At 43.2% G+C, this 19,227-nt stretch overlaps 1 protein-coding gene across 6 annotated transcripts in view; it reads left to right on the forward strand.

The window, feature by feature from the left end:
- The window catches only part of LOC134173689 (A disintegrin and metalloproteinase with thrombospondin motifs 2-like), a 176,055-nt gene that overhangs the window by 42,818 nt on the left and 114,010 nt on the right, over positions 1 to 19,227 (forward strand). Inside the window, exon 1 of one of the 6 annotated variants that reach the window (XM_062637963.1) lies at positions 8,424 to 8,525. The exons of 1 other annotated variant lie outside the window; for it this stretch is intronic. In XM_062637963.1, the coding sequence (XP_062493947.1) occupies positions 8,466 to 8,525 (60 nt within the window). In that variant the 5' untranslated portion in view covers positions 8,424 to 8,465. Of the gene's footprint in view, positions 1 to 8,423; positions 8,526 to 13,970; positions 14,169 to 14,456; positions 14,559 to 15,306; positions 15,478 to 19,227 lie in introns of those variants that run through there. 4 more of the 6 variants (XM_062637961.1, XM_062637962.1, XM_062637964.1 and 1 more) reach the window with 4 other exon arrangements.

Here is a 19,227-nt window from a genome sequence, read left to right on the forward strand (position 1 = left end):
AAAACGGTTTCTGGGCTGTTAGGCTGACATGGAGTGGACAGAGCAGCAGGGACCAGGTCGACAACTTGTGGGGCCTGCTTTCCTTTTGCTCCTCTGCCTGCCTCTGCTGCCTGTCCTTGTTCAAGAGGTGCATGAAGTGGTGGTAGGTCAGAGTGTGCTGGGTTCAGGATGCCTCAGAGGTCACTGTCAGAGTTTTGAGTCATCACATTACTCCTTCAGCATGTTAGTCATGCTTCTTGGATGCAGACCAGAGGCTGGGGCTGTGTAGGGTCAGAGCGGTGACGTAGAAGAGAGAACACAGCTGTAGATGCATAAGGGTTAGCTGGAAGGTTTTGGTCCATTTTCCCTCTGAGAAGAACACTCCTGCTCTGCCCAAATCCTAAATTTGCTCAGAAGTGTCTATATAAAATTTAGATTATCCTTAAAAACTGAGAAACAGCAACTTGTTTTTGAGAGTTGTAGAGACTCAGACATTGAAAATGGTTTTATTTAGCTGAGAACGTGTCTTAGGAAGTGGATGGGGAGCCCCTTTCTAGTCTTTCAAAGAGTCACCCTTCCTCTCTGCTCTCCTCTCCTCTGTTTCTCCATCACCTCTGCACATAAGCACTGAGCAGAGCAATGTCACTTGTCAATCCTCTGCGAGCACAGGCCTCCCCCTTTGTCATGGGGACCTGAAGAGACAGAAGTTGCTCTGGGGTCCATCACCATCTGTACGGGACCGTCTTGTTTATCCTCAGGTAATGCACAATCCTGTTTTTATACACTTCCATGGGTTTGCTCAAACTGCCAAGTGACAATCTGGCTAAGATTCTGGGAATGAATGTCCATATGAGGTTTGCACTGTGGGTCTCCTTTCAGCGCTGCCCACATCTGGGATCCCAGTGTGCCCAGAGCAGCACTCATTCAGCTTCCCAGAAGAGCAGAATCTTCTTTGCTGATGTATGGCCCTGTTCTCTGGTACTGTATTTTGTTCTCAGCTGGGACTACAGCAGTGCTCTGTAATGTGCTGATTTGCAATTCCCTGACATATGCTAGTTACAATGAGACATTAGGTTTTTGGGAAAACAGCCCTCCTAATGTACATGGGAGATAACACACCAGATGAGTGTTACGAGAGAGATCTGAGACATCTTATTTAACTTAATATCAAACCAAATAGGGAAACTTTGCAGCAATGACTGCCAGATTATCCTCTGAGGACCACAGCCTGGCTATTTGGCTGCCGATGAAACTACATATTTTCATATTTACTAATAGGGGAGAAGTGAACTCTCCGTGGTGAGTAATACAGATAGTGGCAGCTCCAGTTCCTCTTCATTCATCACTGTACTGCTTTCCCCAAGCAAAGGTCAGTGGATATACTTGGTTTGTGTGACTCCATTGTAGGATTTACATTCATGAATCACCAGAGGGTCTGTGATTGCATCCTGGCAGCATAGATCCAGGGAATTGCTATTTCAGGAGGCTGATCTTGCTGGAGGACAGACCCAGGTGGTGGTTTAGTACAAGGGGAAGGTCAGGACGTGTTCAGTTTACACCCTTAGCCTGTTATTCACCTTACCTTAGGTATGTTCTCTCATGTGGCAAGGGAAAAGGTCTATGATGCGGGGTTCATCTTGATATTTACAACACCCAGGTACTGTCGGGAGAGAGGCTGAGTCTTTAAAGTATGCCAGTGATTGTCTTGAAGTTGGTCAGTCGGTCATGTCCCCATACCTTTAGTTTCTTTTGAAGGATCACACTTGTGATCCAGGTGTTGATACGTCTTCTAAACTGCAGGTAAGCTAGCACATGCTACGTTTGTGCAGAACAGGCATTTCAGATGCAGAACGGTTGGTTGTAATGACCAATCCCTGTACGCTTTCCTTCAGGGTTCACTTGCGTTAAGTTTATTTTAATGAATATTATTGAACTTTTCACAGGAGGGTTTAGTGAGCAGATTGGAAATCCTGAAAAGGATATTAGAACTGGGTGAATAATTCATAGAGAGTAATTTATTTTATGAATGTCACCTTTTCCTAGTTTGAATTGCCTGGGAATAAAGCGTGACTTGCTGGAATTTAGTTGTTAATTAAAATTACACACCAAATAATTTCTGTCAGCAATCCTTACTTTGTAGCTCGTTCACAAGCAATTTATTGTGAGCAGTTGATGTTCACTGGACACAGAAATTCCAGGATTTATTTTTCCACTTTTTGATTCCATTGTCCTGACTTGCTGGTCTTTGCTTTATTGAAAGAGTTGTCTCAGATTCCAGAGTGTTCCGATTCATGAGTATATGAGGGTATTATAGTATTTGCCAGAATTTCCAGTTCTGGCCAGCTGTTCTGCCAAAGCATTATTTCATTAGAAGGCAGATGAAACAATTTCATTAACAAAAATAAGCTGCCAAATTTATTCCTGTCTTCTACCTACTCTGAAGCTTCACTTCTGATCTTCATAGTAATCAATACACAAAGGCTGTTTCCATCATGGCAACATCACCAGGCTCTAGTGTTGGCTTTTTCAGACTTAAGTTTGCAGAGTGAATGAGGAGGAACGCTGACTTTTTTGTCGTTTCTCTGTTCCTAATAACGGGTGCGAACAAGTCCATGTCAGGTCCAGAGATTGTGAAGTTTTGCATAAATAGGTTGTGGCTTTGTGTGGGTTTTGTTTGTTTGTTTTGAACAACGTTGACTCAGTCACACAGTAGCATGAAAGAAATATCTTTTCTGTACCTCACAAACCTCATCAGCTAATGAGAACCATGTATCTTTGCACTTCTTCAAAGCTTCAAGCTCATCTAATGCTTCTCCTCTACACTGATCTGTAGAAACTGCTCCAGTCTTTCTTTTGCCCACTATAATAGGCTTTATTTATGCACAAGATTGCAATACACAGTATTAAAGTCATTGGACACATATACTGCTGCTTATGAGACAGGGTGATGCATGCTGCAGGTTTGCTGGCTGCAGTTGCTCTGGCTGCATGCTGTTGGTTACACTGTGCTGAGCATTGGGACTCCTGCAAACTGGGAAGTGATGCTGACCTTAGGAAACACCCTGGTTTGTTGTCTCTCCTTCTAGTCTGCCTCAGTGATTGAGTTGTCATTATTAATACAGTTAAATCCTATTAGAACTTCAAGAGATGTGTGTTATCCACCCCAGCTCTATTTTATGTTGTTGGATGAGCACTGGAAGTGCAACTTCAGGACAGCACAGACTGGCAGCCCATGATTCCGTACTCGGCTGCTGCCCTGCCAGGTAGACACTTCTTGAAATAGCATTGCCCACGGGGATCATTTGTCACATTTGAATTGATGCCTGGCAATCGGTTGTAACCTGTGTTGTTTTTCATCGTTTCTTGCATGGTTGTGCCTTCAGCCTGACATATGCCTCCCATATGGAGTCAGCCTCCAGGGCTTTGTGTCCTGATCGTGCATATTATGGTTGGACTCTATGATCTTAAAGGTCTTGTCCAACCTAAATGCCTCTATGATGGATTCTCTATGCAGACTGCAGGAGGCAGGTGCCTGAGCTGTGTAGCCCTGCATAACTGGGCAGTGCAGGCTCTGCCACGTGCACCTGGGTAACCACGCTTCACTTACACAAGCTCAACATCTCCAGCTGCTTTGTGTTGGCAGATCAGAACGCTTTCTGATTACCTGAGGTTTACCCCAGTCCTGGTTTGGTTTTTGTATCTAGTCCTAGTGCGCAGGGCTGTGGTTTGATCATAAGCAGTTTGTGGGTTGTACGTTCCTGCGATGCCCAACTCTTTACTCCTGAGCTACTGCAGTAAAAATAAATAATAATGCTGCATGGTCAGTATTTATTCTCCCTTTTCCGCTGCAACAGAGAGCAATATAATAGGCTCTATTTAGCATTTGCTCATTTGCTTTGCAAAGTTCTCCCTGTTTTTTGCTCTGTTTACGTAGGTGTCCAGTATTGCTCTTCACTGTAACTTGCAATGTGTAGTTTTTACAGAGTAAACATATACTCAGATCTGTACAGAAAATTCTTAGTTAATAATAGATGAGAAGAACATGACCTGTTTTGATTTGATGCTATGCATCCCTAAATGGGGTGTGTAAGGGAGGCACATTGGGCTGTCTGAAATGCACAAAAAGACAAAAATATTAATAGCTATATATATTTTTTTCAGTGCACAGTTCCTTACACTTGGGTCAAAAGAAAGAGAAAGAACAAATTGCATTGTTAATGTGTGTATTATTAATGAGCATTAGCTCTCCCGGAAGGGCCTAGCTCTTATCTGTATTGCTCAACTAAAAAGATGCAAAACAGATTAGTGGAGAACAAATGGAAAAACCTCAGCAATTATGTCGCTCATCTTTTTCCGTGTAGCAGTAGAATGTGAGCGGATACCCATAGGTGTGTACTGCCTGAAGGGATGTGCTTTTCTAAGCGCAGTGTCCCCAGTCTTTGCTACAGCTGTGTGTCTTGAATAGTAAGAATGTTGGCTATTCTGGTTTAGGCATTTCCAGCAAGAGCAAGGTTGATCCCTTCTTTGCCAGGAAGGGTTGCACGTTCAGCATGACTCGTAGGTGAGACAGGAGTTACTGGAGGAAAAGGTGGCAGATGGGGGAGTCTCTTTCTAGGCTTCTCTATCCACACGTTTTCCATATGAATCAAATGCTTTAAAAAAGCATTGTAGGCACATTAGACAGTGTGATCACATGTATACAGATCTCTGTGCTGATCTGTATATGTATTTACACTGCAAAGCTGCTCTGTGATACTGATATTCTAATTTGATGATATTTTATTTCCATTAAATCCACAGGGGCCTCCTAATTTCATCCCCTGGCTGTTGTTTTAGAATTGCATGCACGTGCCAGCAATCTGCGTGTGTGCTTCACTGAGGAAAGATTAGGTCCTGTTTGAAAAGCAAGTTTACTTACTTTTTTTTTCATCCAAATATTTAGTTATATTTCAGCTCTTTTTGAACGAGTTAAGAGTCCCTGCATGTTAATTTTAGCCCTCTATAAAACTTCTATAAGCACTGAACCAAAACGTACAAATGCCCAAGTTTGCCTTGGCAGAGAGCAAAAAGGAATTTGAAAGTAAATGGATCTTTCAGCAATTTTTCCCCTATGAATCACTTGTAAGATGGGAAAACCCTCTGTCTGTGCACATCTTTCTCCTATGCCAAGTATCATCATCGCTGCAGAGCCACAAGCAGGTCTTGGAGAACAGAGTCCCAAAGACCAGCTGCTGCTACCTGGATCTGTAGTTCTCAAGGCTTTGCATTTTATAGGCCTGTGACTTGGGGTACAGAGCTGAGCATCAACAGCTCTGGCCATAGCAAGTCACTTTGCATTCTGAAAGGAAACATTAAGGAGGATTTTTAAGGGGCGATTTAATTTCCCCCATGAGACAGGAGCAATAAAAAGGATGGTGCAGAAGCTGCAGAAATGTTTGTTTCTTAATTGATTCCTTTCCAAGGAAGGTTGAAAGGAAGGAAATTTGAATAGCTGCTGAAAGGAGAGTTCTGTTATCTGCCTCTGTAACCCTTATTTTCCGAGGTTTGGCCAGTATTTATACCTCTCTCTGCTGAGCTGTATTTTTGGCACCAAAATAGTGGTTGTGCTTTGCATAATCATGTGATTCACTTCAGAAGCTGCCTGCAAGAAAGCTGAAGTTATTCTTGAAATATTTAAAAATGCAATTAAGTATCAAGAGTCATGCTAATTTTTAAAAATCTCTGCAAGACATGAAAAAAAGTAGTTTTCAATTCCTGTGAGATTGGACTAAAGTGACCTTTTCTTTTCCTGCAATAAACTATTAAAATTCAGTGGAAACTCTGTAAGAAAATCCTTAAAAAAATGGATATTAAATAGTGACCTTCACAACTCTGCTCTCCTCTCTTCCCCTTCTTCAGCCCAGGGAGGAAGTAGCTACCAAAGATTGTTGCTGTCAGAGTTGGGGTTAAGTGTCATTACCTGCAGTGACCGGTTGTACAAAGACAATACGCTTGTGAATGCAGAAGTTAGTGAGTGGATGAACAAGTTGGTTCATGCTAAAATCACTTGGTTCCCCTGCACATACTGATGTGTTTATAACTAAGGATGCATTAGTGCATTTAAAACTGTGTCTGTATTAATGGTGGCTGATACAGTGAAGATGTCCCAGATGCAGCACCTTGAGGATCACAAGCCCAGTGTAAAACCAGGAGGAGTCTGAGCTCTGGGAGCACACGGCTATTTTTGAAATCCCTTTCTTCATGTGCTGTGTTTTTTCCCAAAGCTAATTTACCTTCCTTGTATTTCCTCTCTTCCTTCCCAGGGATTGTCCCCATGGGTTGAAAAATTGCATCTCCTTCTTGTGGTGATTTACCACATTTCTAAATGGGTATTACCCCAAATGGAAAACAAAAATGGGTATCTGAAAATTCCTTAGTGAATTGAAGTGGGCTGAAGTACTTCCCAAAGCAGGGGTGACATGAAATGTTCTCATAGCTTAGACCTCTTTCAAACGCATTCCTGGTTACTGATGTGATCATTTTGAAGTACGAATTCACCATCATCTTCTTGCTTATGAGGCACTTGTGCCCAGAAGAAATCTGGACCACTAAGTGAGGAACACCTCTGGAGATGCCACTGTGGGCCCTGTATGTCTGTTCTTCGTGGGCATACGAGAGCCCACTTGAAGAATGAGTGGAGACCTCTGTATAAGCATTTTTAAAGACTGTTTCATCCATCACCAGTTAAAACCTTCAGGGATGACTTGCTCTGTGTGTATGCCACCACAGGAGAGTGCTTGGCAGGACAAGGGTTAATTCCCACTGCCCCGTGCTCTCTGCAGGAAGCTGGGTCTGATCACAGTCTCCTGTCATGAGACTAAGTGGCCTCTGGCTTTCCAAGACGGAACAGGTTCTTTCCACATACTGTAATTCTGACTGATGGAAGGCTGCTTCAGAAGTTGAAATATGGCTAAAAATGACAGTGCTTGTCCTCAGGCTCTTCTAAGGGAGCCAGTGTATCGTGTTCTTTTGTGCTTCTCATTTTCCCTACCTCCCTTTGCGCTTTAATGTTTCCAAAGGTTTGTCCTGCAGATCCTGGGGGAAGGTGACCGTTTGCATTTGGTTCTTGTGCTGCTGACTGGGAGATGCTGTGTCTGTGCCCACCCATGCTGCCCTAGAGCTGGTTTGGCTCCAGGAGATTCGGCAAGTGCCTGGTCCTGCCCCACTGCTATCTGATGGCTGCAGCATCCCTGTCCTTGGCTGCCTGCTCACAGAGGCAGACCTCCACTGAGCACAGATGCGAGGGGAGAAGAACAAAGCAATCACATTTGTCCGTTTACTAAAGCAAATCTAAGTGTTGTGCCATCTGTTCTGCAACTACAAGAAGCCCTGTGAGCTCTTTGGAAAAGGCAGAAAATATGTTCAGAATCTGGAGTGAAGTTGGATGTGAAAATAAGATGCTGAGAATCGGTAGGAGCCTGGATAACACCAGAACAGACTGAAAGTAACAAAACAAAAACTTCAAGTAGAAAATACAAGAAAGAAAACCTGCCCTGAAATGGGGGGACATCCAACATTCATTAGATTTTTCTCCTGTATCTTCCCCATTGCCTTTCATGCGTGTGTTCATTTTTGACGTTGATCCTATTCAGGAGAGCAGATCCAGGTTGGTATTTAGTAGTTCAGAAGTGCTGTGGTACAGCGGGAGCCTGCAGCACTGCAGGTGAGGGGGACCGGTCCCTCCTCAGTGACAAGAAAGGCAGGGTGGCTCGGGGTGATGCTGCCTGCCCCAGCCTCACATTGGGCCTCCTCTGCCTGCTGCCAAAAGTCACAGCCCTGATCCAAAGCACAGCTGTGTGCCGTTTTTCAAAAGCCAGGAAGGAGAACTGCAGACTGTGTGAAAAATGATAAAATCTGGAAAACTTCTTAAAGCGACCTTTATAGCTTTGTGAAATTCCTGCTTCCCCAGGGTTCAGATGAATCCCATGAAAGTCTAATTGTGTTAAGCTCCAAACTGTGCTGCAGCCACTGGCCCTGGGCTGGTGAACCTGCTGGTGGTAAACAGCTAGAAGAGAGGGCTGTACGCTGACCAGCTCTTTCAGGAGAGTAGTAAAGGCACAGAGAATGTAATGACTTCTCCCTTAAAGCTCCTGCTTTGTAAACTGAGAACTGTGGTGTGGATGGAAGTGACTGATGCTGACAGCCACTTGGAGCATGAGGTTTTGCTGGTAGGAGAGCAAAGAGTGTCTTGTGGTTCACGCTCTGGCCTTGGCCTTCAGGACATCTGGTTTCCCATTTCTTCCACAGAGCTCCTGCAGGTCCTTGGGCAAGTCATCGTTTTCCTGCATCCTGTTTCCCCAGTGAGGGACGGAGGATTGTTTTCCTTCGCCACGGTGCTGTGAGGCTCCGTAGGGTTGGCAGTTACCATAGAGATGAGGTACCTAAATAGAATCTGAAACCTGTTGAAGGAGAGCAATGAAACCTGATGGTGTTACCAAAAGAGCAGCATGGCTTTGGCTGTTTTGCGTGGGGCAGCTACAACAGGTTGTAAAACTGTCACAGTAGGTGTAAGTACGTGAAACCAGGGTCAGCTGGAACATAGACTTGTAAAAACAAAAAGCTACCAGTACAAACTCAACCTGTAAATACGAACTAGTATCACTAGTTAAACAAATAAACCAAAAGAGATTTTCCTCTTTAGGATCCTCTGGGCATTTTCATTTAATAAAGTCTTTAGGTCTGGCAGGGGTCCAGGACCAAGAAGTCCAGACCTGCTTCTGTTCTTTCTGGGGCACCCTGGAGCTTCTGTGGCTCCTCACTGTTTGTGTTGAAGGTCTTTAATTTGCTATAAGATGTTAGCTGGAGACTGAAAGCTGTGGAGTTACTCTGTGATTTGTTTTAGGCAGAGGGAGGCAGGGGAAATCTTGTTTTAATCTAATTGCTCCTCTCTTTGTCTTTACTGTGAAATGATGACTTTCAGGTATTCCTTATTGCACCATTAATTGTTTTCCTCTTTCTCATTCACATTAAACCAAATATTTAATGTATTCAGTCTCCCTGCTAAAATGAGTGGTTTTGAGGTCCTGGTCATTCCTATTCAACTGCTTTGGAAGTGTTTCACTTTGGTTACATTTGCATCCTGAATCCAGTGTTTTCAATGCGGCTTTGCCACTGACTTGTGTAACAAAATAATAATGCCATCTGTCTTGTCTTTTTTTATCCCATACTCAAACATCCTTTTATTTATTTATTTATTTTGGTGCTGGCTGACTTTGGCTGTGCAGTGAGAGGAAACCTTCATTGAACTGGTTGCAGTAGTCAGCACGCAGCTAATTAAGGACGTTGTAAGATGTGTAGGTTGGTTTAATGCTTCTGCATTTTAGTTTTCTGTCAGCGTTAGCTTCCATTTGGCAGTTCCCTGTGCGTTCATTCCCTGATCCTCCTGAACTGTGCTATCTCGATCGCGTAGTTAGCAGCAAATTTAAAAGGGAGAAGTGAGGACTTTGTTGACCTCCTTTGGAGTTTTTCAGCGATGTTGGAAGTTCATTGTGAAGCTCAGTGGCTCAGCAGTCACATGGCAATGTCCTGACACCAGTGTGTTCATCTGTCTGGTCTGGGATACACATGAGTTGATTGGAAACTCTGTTTTCTGGATGAGGGAGGTTTCACTGTCAGGCCCTACCATGTCACCAATGGGCATCCTCATTTGGGGTGCCCTCAAAGGCACAGAGCAGCCAAGTTTTGCCCTGTGCTGGATATTTCCTCTAGGCAGGATTTTGAGACATCATTGCAATACCTGACCTTGGTTTGGGTGGTGGAGTTCATACAATAGACCTCACCTGAAGCATTGTGTGCAGTTCCAGTGTCCTCAACAAAAAAAGGACATGGAACTGTTGGAACAAGTCCAGAGGAGGCCACAAGGATGATCAGGGGACTGGAGCACCTCCTGTATGAAGCCAGGCTGAGGAAGTTGGGGCTGTTCAGCCTGGAGAAGAAAAGGCTGCGTGGAGACCTCATAGCAGCCTTCCAGTATCTGAAGGGGGCCTATAGGGATGCTGGGGAGGGACTCTTCATTAGGGACTGCAGTGACAGGACAAGGGGTAACGGGTTAAAACTTAAACAGGGGAAGTTTAGATTGGATATAAGGAGGAAATTCTTTCCTGTGAGGGTGCTGAGGCACTGGAATGGGTTGCCCAGGGAGGTTGTGAATGCTCCATCCCTGGCAGTGTTCAAGACCAGGTTGGAGGAGGCCTTGGGTGAGATGGTTTAGTGTGAGGTGTCCCTGCCCATGGCAGGGGGGTTGGAACTGGATGATCTTAAGGTCCTTTCCAACCCTAACTATTCTATGATTCTATGATCTGATAATTCCTTTTGAAAACTAACATTTTTGTCCATTTATAAGGGGAGATAATTGGTTTTCTTACTACAGTATTTCCTCTGGTCCAGATTCCTGGTTTGTAGTTCTGGTAACTATATTTGAAGAGTTGCCTTTAAGAAGTTTGTAAGCGTTGTTGCTGGCTCAAGTGCTACAAATGTTTTTAATTTCTTTTTTTTCTCTCTCTGCCTAGTAGTATAAATTTATAATGTCTGTTTAGTTCTATCTCATGAGATTTATAGGCAACTTTAAACAAGAAAGCCTCGTTGTTTTATAGAAGACATGTAAAGTATGGAAACCGCCTCCTGAAGAACTTCCTTAATATCTTTTGTGGTAATAGTATTGTCCAAATAAACACATGCTACTTGTAAACTTACCAGAATGTGTGGTGGCACTAACCCAGCTCTACTGGTGTGAATATACTAGCCCACTGACATATGGTATGTAATCTGATTTCTAGTAGTTCTGAAGGATTTACAGGCTGATTTATGTTTCTTTGCATTTATTTCCCATGCTCTCTTATTTTCAGGGGCTGCATCCTTTATACAGGCTCCCTTTGACTCAGTGTACGTTGTGTTCCACTTCTATCTAGTTGCTGCAAAGAGGTTGGAGCTTCATTTCTATTTCTGTGAGAAAGCAGGGACTTTTATTTTAGCTTTTGCCCAATAGTAGAGGTGCTTTTTTTGTTTTCCAACATAAAATGTTATCAACAGTCTACACCTGCTAACTTTTTATGTTTCTACAGTTATTATCTAACCGTGGGTGTATTCTTTAGAATGCATGTGAGTATTTTAAGTTCTTTTGTGCTGCTTGGAGATTGGTGAAAAGTTTATGGTAACTGGAGCCCTAGTCTAAGGAACAGGCAGAGGGAACGTTCTTGTTCTTCAGTTCAGGCAATATTAAATTGTTTTATTGGTAGTTGCAGCCTCAGAGAGAGCAGAGGAGAAAAATATCAGGAAAAGCACAAAAACATAAAAAAAAAAACCATAAAAAAAATGGAGGTGATCAAGATGAGGGAAAGGCAGTCACATGAGCCATACTGCATTGGGCCAGATGTCCATGTAAGTCCTTATTCTGTCTTCAAAACCGGCCAGTAGCGAGTGTTTGTCTGGTGTTGCAGCATTAGTGGCCTCCTGTTTTCTTAGTAGACCCTTTCCTATGGCAAGGGGTTCCAAAACTGAAATGTGTATTGTATGAAGCTGTATCCCCATTGTCTGTCTGGCTTATTGGTCTTTGTACCCAAGGCTGCTTGGGGAGCTCCTTTTAGAACCTGGCTATGCCTTTTCATTTGCAATCAGTCCTTTGGTTCTGAAGCAGTTTTGAGCAAACCATGACACATGCAGTAGCTAGATGGTTTCATGTCTTAGTTTTGTCAGGATGAAGTCCTGTAGCCTCTTTATTGTAGATTTTATGCTATGACCTCCTCTTCTGATTTTTCAGTCTGATGCAGACACTTCAGTTCAACCTTAGATGGGAAGAGCTCTTCTACAGGGGCCTCCTCCAGGTTCTCTGAGGTGGGCATGGTTTGAAGAACCTCATTTAATTTTGCTGTTACAGTACTGTCTCTGAGTTCTCCTTTAAACCTGCATAATCTGTTGGCCTTACCGATACCCTGATGAGTTTTCAGGTCATGATGTATTTCAGAAAGGTTTTATAATTAGTTTTTATGCTTTCTGCAAGTTATTCCTCAGACTCTCTTTTGGCATGCCTTATTGTGATTTTATCTTTAATCTGCCAGTTTATGGCCCTTTCAGTTTTCCTTTGGTAGGATGCCTCCAACAGCCCTCCCTTGCCTTGCTGTTCAGCAGTGCTGACTTTCATTTGCTCTGTCTGAACTTGTTTGGTGGATGCTTGCTCTGGGACTTCAATACACTGTCTTTAATGCTACCTGCAATGAAGTTCTTTTTTAGGTGTACATTTCATTCTTCTCGTGCAAATTCTTTCTTCTTATGTATTCATCCTTTCTGGAAGTGTACACTGCAGAAGTATTACAGGCTTTGTTGCTCTTGTCAGGACATCAAACATGAGCATGCTGTGGTCAGTGTTAATGGGTATTCTTCAATGGCAACAGTTAACTGCACTGCTTAGGAAGGTGAGGGCTGCATCCCCTTTGCGGGGCTGGGTCTCAAGAGCTTTGTGAAGCAATCACTAATGATACCTAAAAATCCATCCTTAGCCCCACTCCTCAGGTTATATTTGCTCTGTCTCCACAGAGGCTGTACACACCTTCCATTACTATGTGCTTTCTGCACTTCTGTTCTCCCACAGTGTGTCTCAGCTGCTGCTGATGTCCTGGTTAAGCAGTTGACAGTATCACCCTATGCCTATCTTTTCCTATATACACCTAGAAATTTCATCTGAAGGGATTCTGGAATCTTCTTTGACATAGTTAATTCTAGAGTTAATTCTAGGCTCTATTTTCTGCTGGCAGGCTGGTTTGTTCCTGTGTGCTTTCTATCCTGCTGTTAAATGTCCCCAGACTGTCTTCTTTCACTGAATGTCTGATATTTTCTTATCGGTATACATCAAACTTGGCCTTCTGTACCATCCTTCCTTTAATTTAAAGGACTCTTTACATCCTTTCCAGTATTCAATACAGTGATGATGTGGCAGAAACTTATCTCTATTGTACCGACTTTATCCACTCCAGAGTTTTCCCCAGTACCAAACTCCTGTTTCCATATCCACTGAATCCACACCTCATTTCCTCAGCACTGTCATAATGAAACCGCTGGTTCCAACTTGCATCTTGACATCCAGTACTTCTGTCCTCATGCCCACGATGGCCATGAGCACCATCTCGTCCTCAATGCTTCTTAAGGGACCTGTAGACCTCTAGGTGTGAGGTCCAGCATATCTGCTTTAGCAGTCAGATCGCCATACGGATGCACGTACATTGCCCTTAAGGAGTGTTATTCATTTTTGTGAGAGTGCACTTTATTTCACCCGTAGCAGTGAGGAGGTTGCTTCAGGTGCCTCTGGGTGGTCTCTTGGGCTTCTGTTTCTGTGGCTGGCCTGTTTTCCCCTTGAACTGTATGTACTAGTGCAATGTAATGAATAAGGGATGTTGATGTAAGGATGTTTAAGCTGCACAAGACTGCCTATAGCATCACAGGCTAAAATTTCTATCAGAGTTTCTTTTTTTGTTTGTTTCCTGATATGTCCAAGCTTTTCTCATCAGCAATTCGCATTCTCTCTGTGCTTTCAAATCTTGGAGTGTTATCATATGCCTCCCTTCTTCTTTGTCATACAGACAAATAGTGCACATTAATTCTTTGATTTAATCCTTCTTAATAAGCTTGTTCCTCCAGGGATTAATTATTTTAGTTTCTGTACTCAATCTTGCACTTTGTTGACATCTTGTACTGGGAGCCTGGATTGGAGTGCAGTATAAAATGGAAAGCTCATCTCTCATTAGTTTTTCATGCTCTCATTTGGATAACTGCTTTTCAGGTTCATTCCTCCAATTCAGGGCAAGAGAAGGAAGGTTAAAATAAGCCTGGCTACAGGACATGGAAAGGAAAACAAGCTCAGGCTATAGCAAGTTTGGTATTTTGGTTTCCCTTCACCCTTATAGGCATCCAGTTGAAGTCAAACTTACATTTAGCAGGGAAGGACCCTACCTCATTTCCACATCATGCAAAAAAGCGTTGGTCACCCCTGGACATGTGGCCTGATTTAGAGCTGTTGCATGGAACCGTGTGAAGTAGGTGTGAGATGCTCTATTCCAGGTGGGAAATTTTACCTGCTGGGGGTCTCACTGACATCGGAAACTGCAGACCAAGAGGACCTGGCTCTGACAAGGTGCACGTCTTTCTGGGATGGTGATTTTAGGGTGAGCATCCTGAGCCCGCTCACTCTGTGGCTACATGGACACTGGGGCTGCTGTGTGAGAAGGGATGGTAGAGAACAGAGGAAAAGGGAGAGGTAGGAATGGCCATTGTAGCTCATGCACCCCTTTGGAACATGAAATGTTGCTGCAGTGATGTCTTCTGAAGGGAAGATTAGAGATTTCTATAACATAATTTTAAGTGACTTTAAATGTTAAGTTGACTCAGATTAATGTAATATATACAACTTTTTCTCCAATTTGTGGTCTGGATCCTTTTATGTTGTTTACCATAGCAGAGACCTAGACTCCATTCCTACACATTAATGGATCTGATCCGGCTCTGCTGAATTCAGGATGAAGACTGGTTTTGGGAATCGTTGCAGCAATGCTTTGGTGAGAGTCTTTGGCCTGTGTTATGAAGAAGGTCAGACTAAACTGCTTTAATATTTATGATTCCATTTATGAATCCTGACCTTGAGATTTATGAATGTGACACCCGTTGACTTCAGTGGGTGGTGGTTTGTGCCTTAAGCAAATATATTTTTGTGAAGAATCTTGTGTAGCAACTCTCCCATTTTGTGAGTTTGAGCTGAAGAGCTTTCCAGTCAGACTGGTTTTGTTTTCTTGCAGAATGTCAATTCAATTTTATTGCTGAGGGTAGGACTCAACCATGCATTTTGTCAAAGGGACCTCAGAACTGCTTTACTTCAAATGGTTCCTTGTGTTAAAATTGGGAAAGTTAATGCTTTTGGATCTTGCTGTTAGCAAATTCAAGGACTTGATATTCATGCTTTTCCTCCCTGAAAGATTAAAATTGAGAAACTCTGTTGCAGGGAGCAGCAATTGCTATTCCCTGCTTGCAACAACAGCAATCAAGTTTGCAATCCCCTGAGTCTGCAAGATCTGCCGCATTTATCATTTTCATTCTTAACAGCTATTTAATAACTCACCTCCTTCCCACTTGGAATTATACATACCTGTGGACATCAAGCCTAGAGACTTTCCAAAATGTTCTTGCTTAAGCATTATTTTAGCTAAAAGAACTGTTTAAAGAGCTACAGAATTCTAATAGCTGCTGCAGCTGAACTCTTTGGAAAGGAGGCTCCTTATGGTGGTGGTGGAGGCATCCGAAAGGTGGAAGCCAACCTGTATCATGCTCTGAATTTGCCTGCTCCAGAGTCTCCATTATACTTTTTGCAGGCTGTACTTTCTATTTGCTGCAGATACTCATTTTGCAGAAAGCCGTGCTTTTGTGTATTACCTAAACCTTTGAAAATGAGGTTTACCTATTGCTATCTACCTGGATTCAGGGGTGAGTGGGTGCTAGGATGGGACAGGTTGTAGGGGGCAGAGGCAGGAGATGGATCATGATCCTGGTCTCCTGCATGGCTGCCGGCCCCAGGCAGGCACTGAGTGACAGAGGTGAGACTCTGGGAATTTCCTTTGAAGGCAGAGAAGTTGGAAGCAAAGTTTTTAGCGTTGTCCACTGGTAAAAGCCCAGGCGCTGTGGCCAGGACGCTTGTCTTGAAGTCTGCTGGCATTGCTTTGTGAAAGCACTTTAATTGTGTCTGTTTTCTGGATGGTTCAGTGAGAACGAGACACAGTCTGTCTGACTATTGTGTCTTTCAAAACCACAGGAAAACCTTTTGAGTTTCTAAAATGAGTTATACCCTACAAGATTTGGGTCCAGATTCACATCTGCTATAAACTAAGGCAGTTCTTTTAGCTTCAGGTTATACTGGCTGCAGATTTGTCCCGCTGCTATTATTAATCACACCTGCAATTGTGTAGTGACTAAGCTGGGCTCCAGGGACAAAACTTTATTTTTGGTAGCAGAGGAAGCGTACAGATGCATGAATGGATGGATGGATGGATACCCATCCTCCCTTGAGCTACAAGGACTGTGCAGAAGCAGCCCATTATGAAAGCACTCATCATACAAACAGCTCTCGGATGGTGCTTTTCATTAGTGTAACTCAAAGTACATTAAAAATGTGACCTTATCCCCATTCTGCAGAGGAGAAATAGGGGCCCTAAGTAACACACAGCTTTCATAGGGCTACCCAGCAGGCTCTGCCCCTCTGTCCTTTCTTTATGCATATTATTTCCCTCCATATCTTTTTGAGGCTATGTAAAAATAAATCAGCTTAATTGCAAAGTGACTTGAAGAAAAGCTGAAAAATACTCCTTTAGATCAATGGTAATTAAAATCTATATGCTCAGTTAAAAACTTTCTCTTTCTCCCCTTCCCCATCCAACATGGGACTGAATAAAGCAGTGTAGCTCTAGGGCATAGGGCAGCAGCATAGAGCACAGTAAGTGGCAGCATGTTTCAAACGTTTGCCACAATTCCTTCAATACCTCCATTCACTGTAAAGACAGATGAATTTACAGCACTGCACAATTCTCCCTCTGCAATGCTTCGGTAGTTTGAGGTATGTTCTCAAAGAATCAAATGCAAATTTGACATAAGAAGCTTTCCCTTTGCATTGTTATCTGTGTGAATGAAGCTGAATGGAAATAAAACGCGTCTGTTCCTGAAGAAATGTACTGTGTGATTGGGAATGAATTGTAGAACTGGAAACGTTGAGAGATCCTGTATGGGCAGGGGTGAGTTTGGAAGGTCTTTGTTATGTTCTTAGTTCTGCTGCAGACCTCCCGGGTGTTCTTACTCCAGCCATCTGAGCTCCTGGTGCATCAGGCCCATTCTAATGTAATTAGACTAATAGAACTAATAGAACTAATAGTATTTCCGTACTTGACTTTAGTGCTGGGAGGACACATCTGTTGTTGTTTGGGAAAAGCATGTTCCTGTGGTTCTAGGACCTAGGGAGGGATCATAAATAAAAATAACGTGGAATTTGCTTTCAGCTGCTCTGCCCTGCTACTGCCAGTTTTGGTCGAACATAATAGCAGTTGTGTATTTAGGGTAGAGGCACATTGATACAGAAATAGAATAAGACCTTGTCCAATAAGCTGTCCTGCAAATATAAATACTTTCTCTTTCAAGTCATCTACAGAGTATTTATTGGCATCTATACAGTGAAATGCAAATGTCCTCTCTGTGTTTCTCTGTGAACTGACTGTTGGGAGGATCCCATATTGCAAATTCCCCTTGGAGACTTCACTGACGTTGCAGGGAGTGCAGGCTCCTAACCCAGGCACTGAGGTTAAGAATCAGATAGTTTGAACTCCCCTTTGAGCTCAAGAAAATCACCTGAAATTCAGGACTCTGTTAGGATTTGTTCATGCACAGGCATATTGTGTGGCTGGTTGCCCTTTTCAGAATCAAACAGGAAAATAGAGCTCTCTCTATAGGAACACAGTTTCTGAGAGTTTCTGAAACACTCTGCTTTTGTAGATTACTAATTTCATTAAGCAGGTTTGTTCACATTTAATTTTAGCTTCCTGTCTGTATCGTGTGCTTGGAGCTTGAGGAGTAAATCTGCCTTTATATGGCAATGAGAAACTTTGTAAAGCTGTACTAATGAGGAAGAAAATGAACATTAATTAAACTTGTGGTTACAGAATGGGCTGAGGCTCTGGAGTCCTGAAGCAACAGCTAGATGGGTTACTTCATTACAGCCTTGAACAGGGAGCTGTGATGTGAATGGGAATGAGGAGACAATTAAGTTACTCACCAACTGCAGAGCCAGTGAGACATGTAATTAGCCACAGGAGCTAATGCTCTAAAACGTGGAGCTTTCTGTAGATCTAAATATGCCAGGCAGGTTTCCCGTCAAATTAGACTTCTAAAGAATGTCTTTAGAAGTGCAGGGAGGGTTGAGGATGTTGAAAAGACTGGAGAAGAGACCTGCTCTTCACTGCGCTCTACGCTGGAGAGGAGCTCTCCATCCTGGTGGATAGGACTAGGGGAATTACCTTGGGCTGAAAGCCCATATGGCCACTGCCATTACCAGGATATGTAGATCCTGTGGTCTTCAGGGAGCCCTGGTATCCCCAAGAGAGATCAGTGGAGCTTTAAACCTCAGCCCTGTGTATTGCAATGGACTCATTTGTGGCTTATCGATGTAATTCTTGTCTTAATTAGACAGGACAGTCATTCCCTGCCTTCCTTGTGAGATTTTCCAGTGTTGCTTTCACTTCTAAATAACAGCCTTGCTAACCTTAGCAGTGGTTTTGATTCTCTGAACTGCAGTTTCCTTTTGATTAAGTGTCTTCTGCTTGAGTCTTTAATGCATATTAATGAGTGCTAAGCAGTGCTTGACTTGAGTAATTTGCAGCTGGGATCTAAAAGCCCTTGGAAGCAACGCCTGGGGATGTCCCATTTAGGGAAATAGCAGGATATTACAGGGTCTTTGCTGCAGTTCGGTGCATTCCAAAGGCAAACAATTTTTCAATTAATTTATATTTTTATTAGTCCCAAGACGCAGTCTCTGCTGCCATCATTATTTAGCAATATTCCCATATTTGCTGTAGTTTCAAGTTAGAAGTCCCAGAAGAGGAGGGGAAGAGGTAACAGCTGAGCGTTTTTTCCAGAACTGGAAGTCCTTGCCATGGAGGTGCCCAATCCCACACCCAGTTCTGCATCACACAGCCCATGTGTGGCTGCAGGGTGTAGTGCAGCAAGAACATTGCTAATCCCAAACTCCTGCAAGTACAGCAGTCCCAGATGGGTAACGAGCAGTATAGGGCAGAACAATGCTGTTGATGTATGCTGCTTTTAAGCTCTTCGTTTATGAAAGTAACTACAGTTCTTCTGTTCAGAACTTGGGGAAACTGGTAATAGAAGGGCTTTATTCTGCTTTCACAACCCCTGGAGTGGCCAGACAATGACCCAAGAGCTTTCTGAAGTCATAGAACCCCAGACTGGTTTGGGTTGGTAGGGACCTTAAAGCTCATCTGATTCCAACCCCCTGCCACAGGCAGGGACACCTTCTACTAGGCCAGGTTGCTCCAAGCCCCATCCAGTCTGGCCTTGAACACTTCCACAATTTCCTTGGGTGACCTGTACCAATTTGTGACCACCCTCATAGTGAGCTTTTTTGAGGCTGTTCTGAGTGGTATCAGGACAGATGCATTAGGAAATTCATCTCGAGCT

This window comes from Pezoporus occidentalis, unplaced genomic scaffold, assembly GCF_034315485.1.
Source record: "Pezoporus occidentalis ecotype Australia unplaced genomic scaffold, CSIRO_AGI_Poc_V1 ctg55, whole genome shotgun sequence".
NCBI classification, from domain to species: domain Eukaryota; kingdom Metazoa; phylum Chordata; class Aves; order Psittaciformes; family Psittacidae; genus Pezoporus; species Pezoporus occidentalis.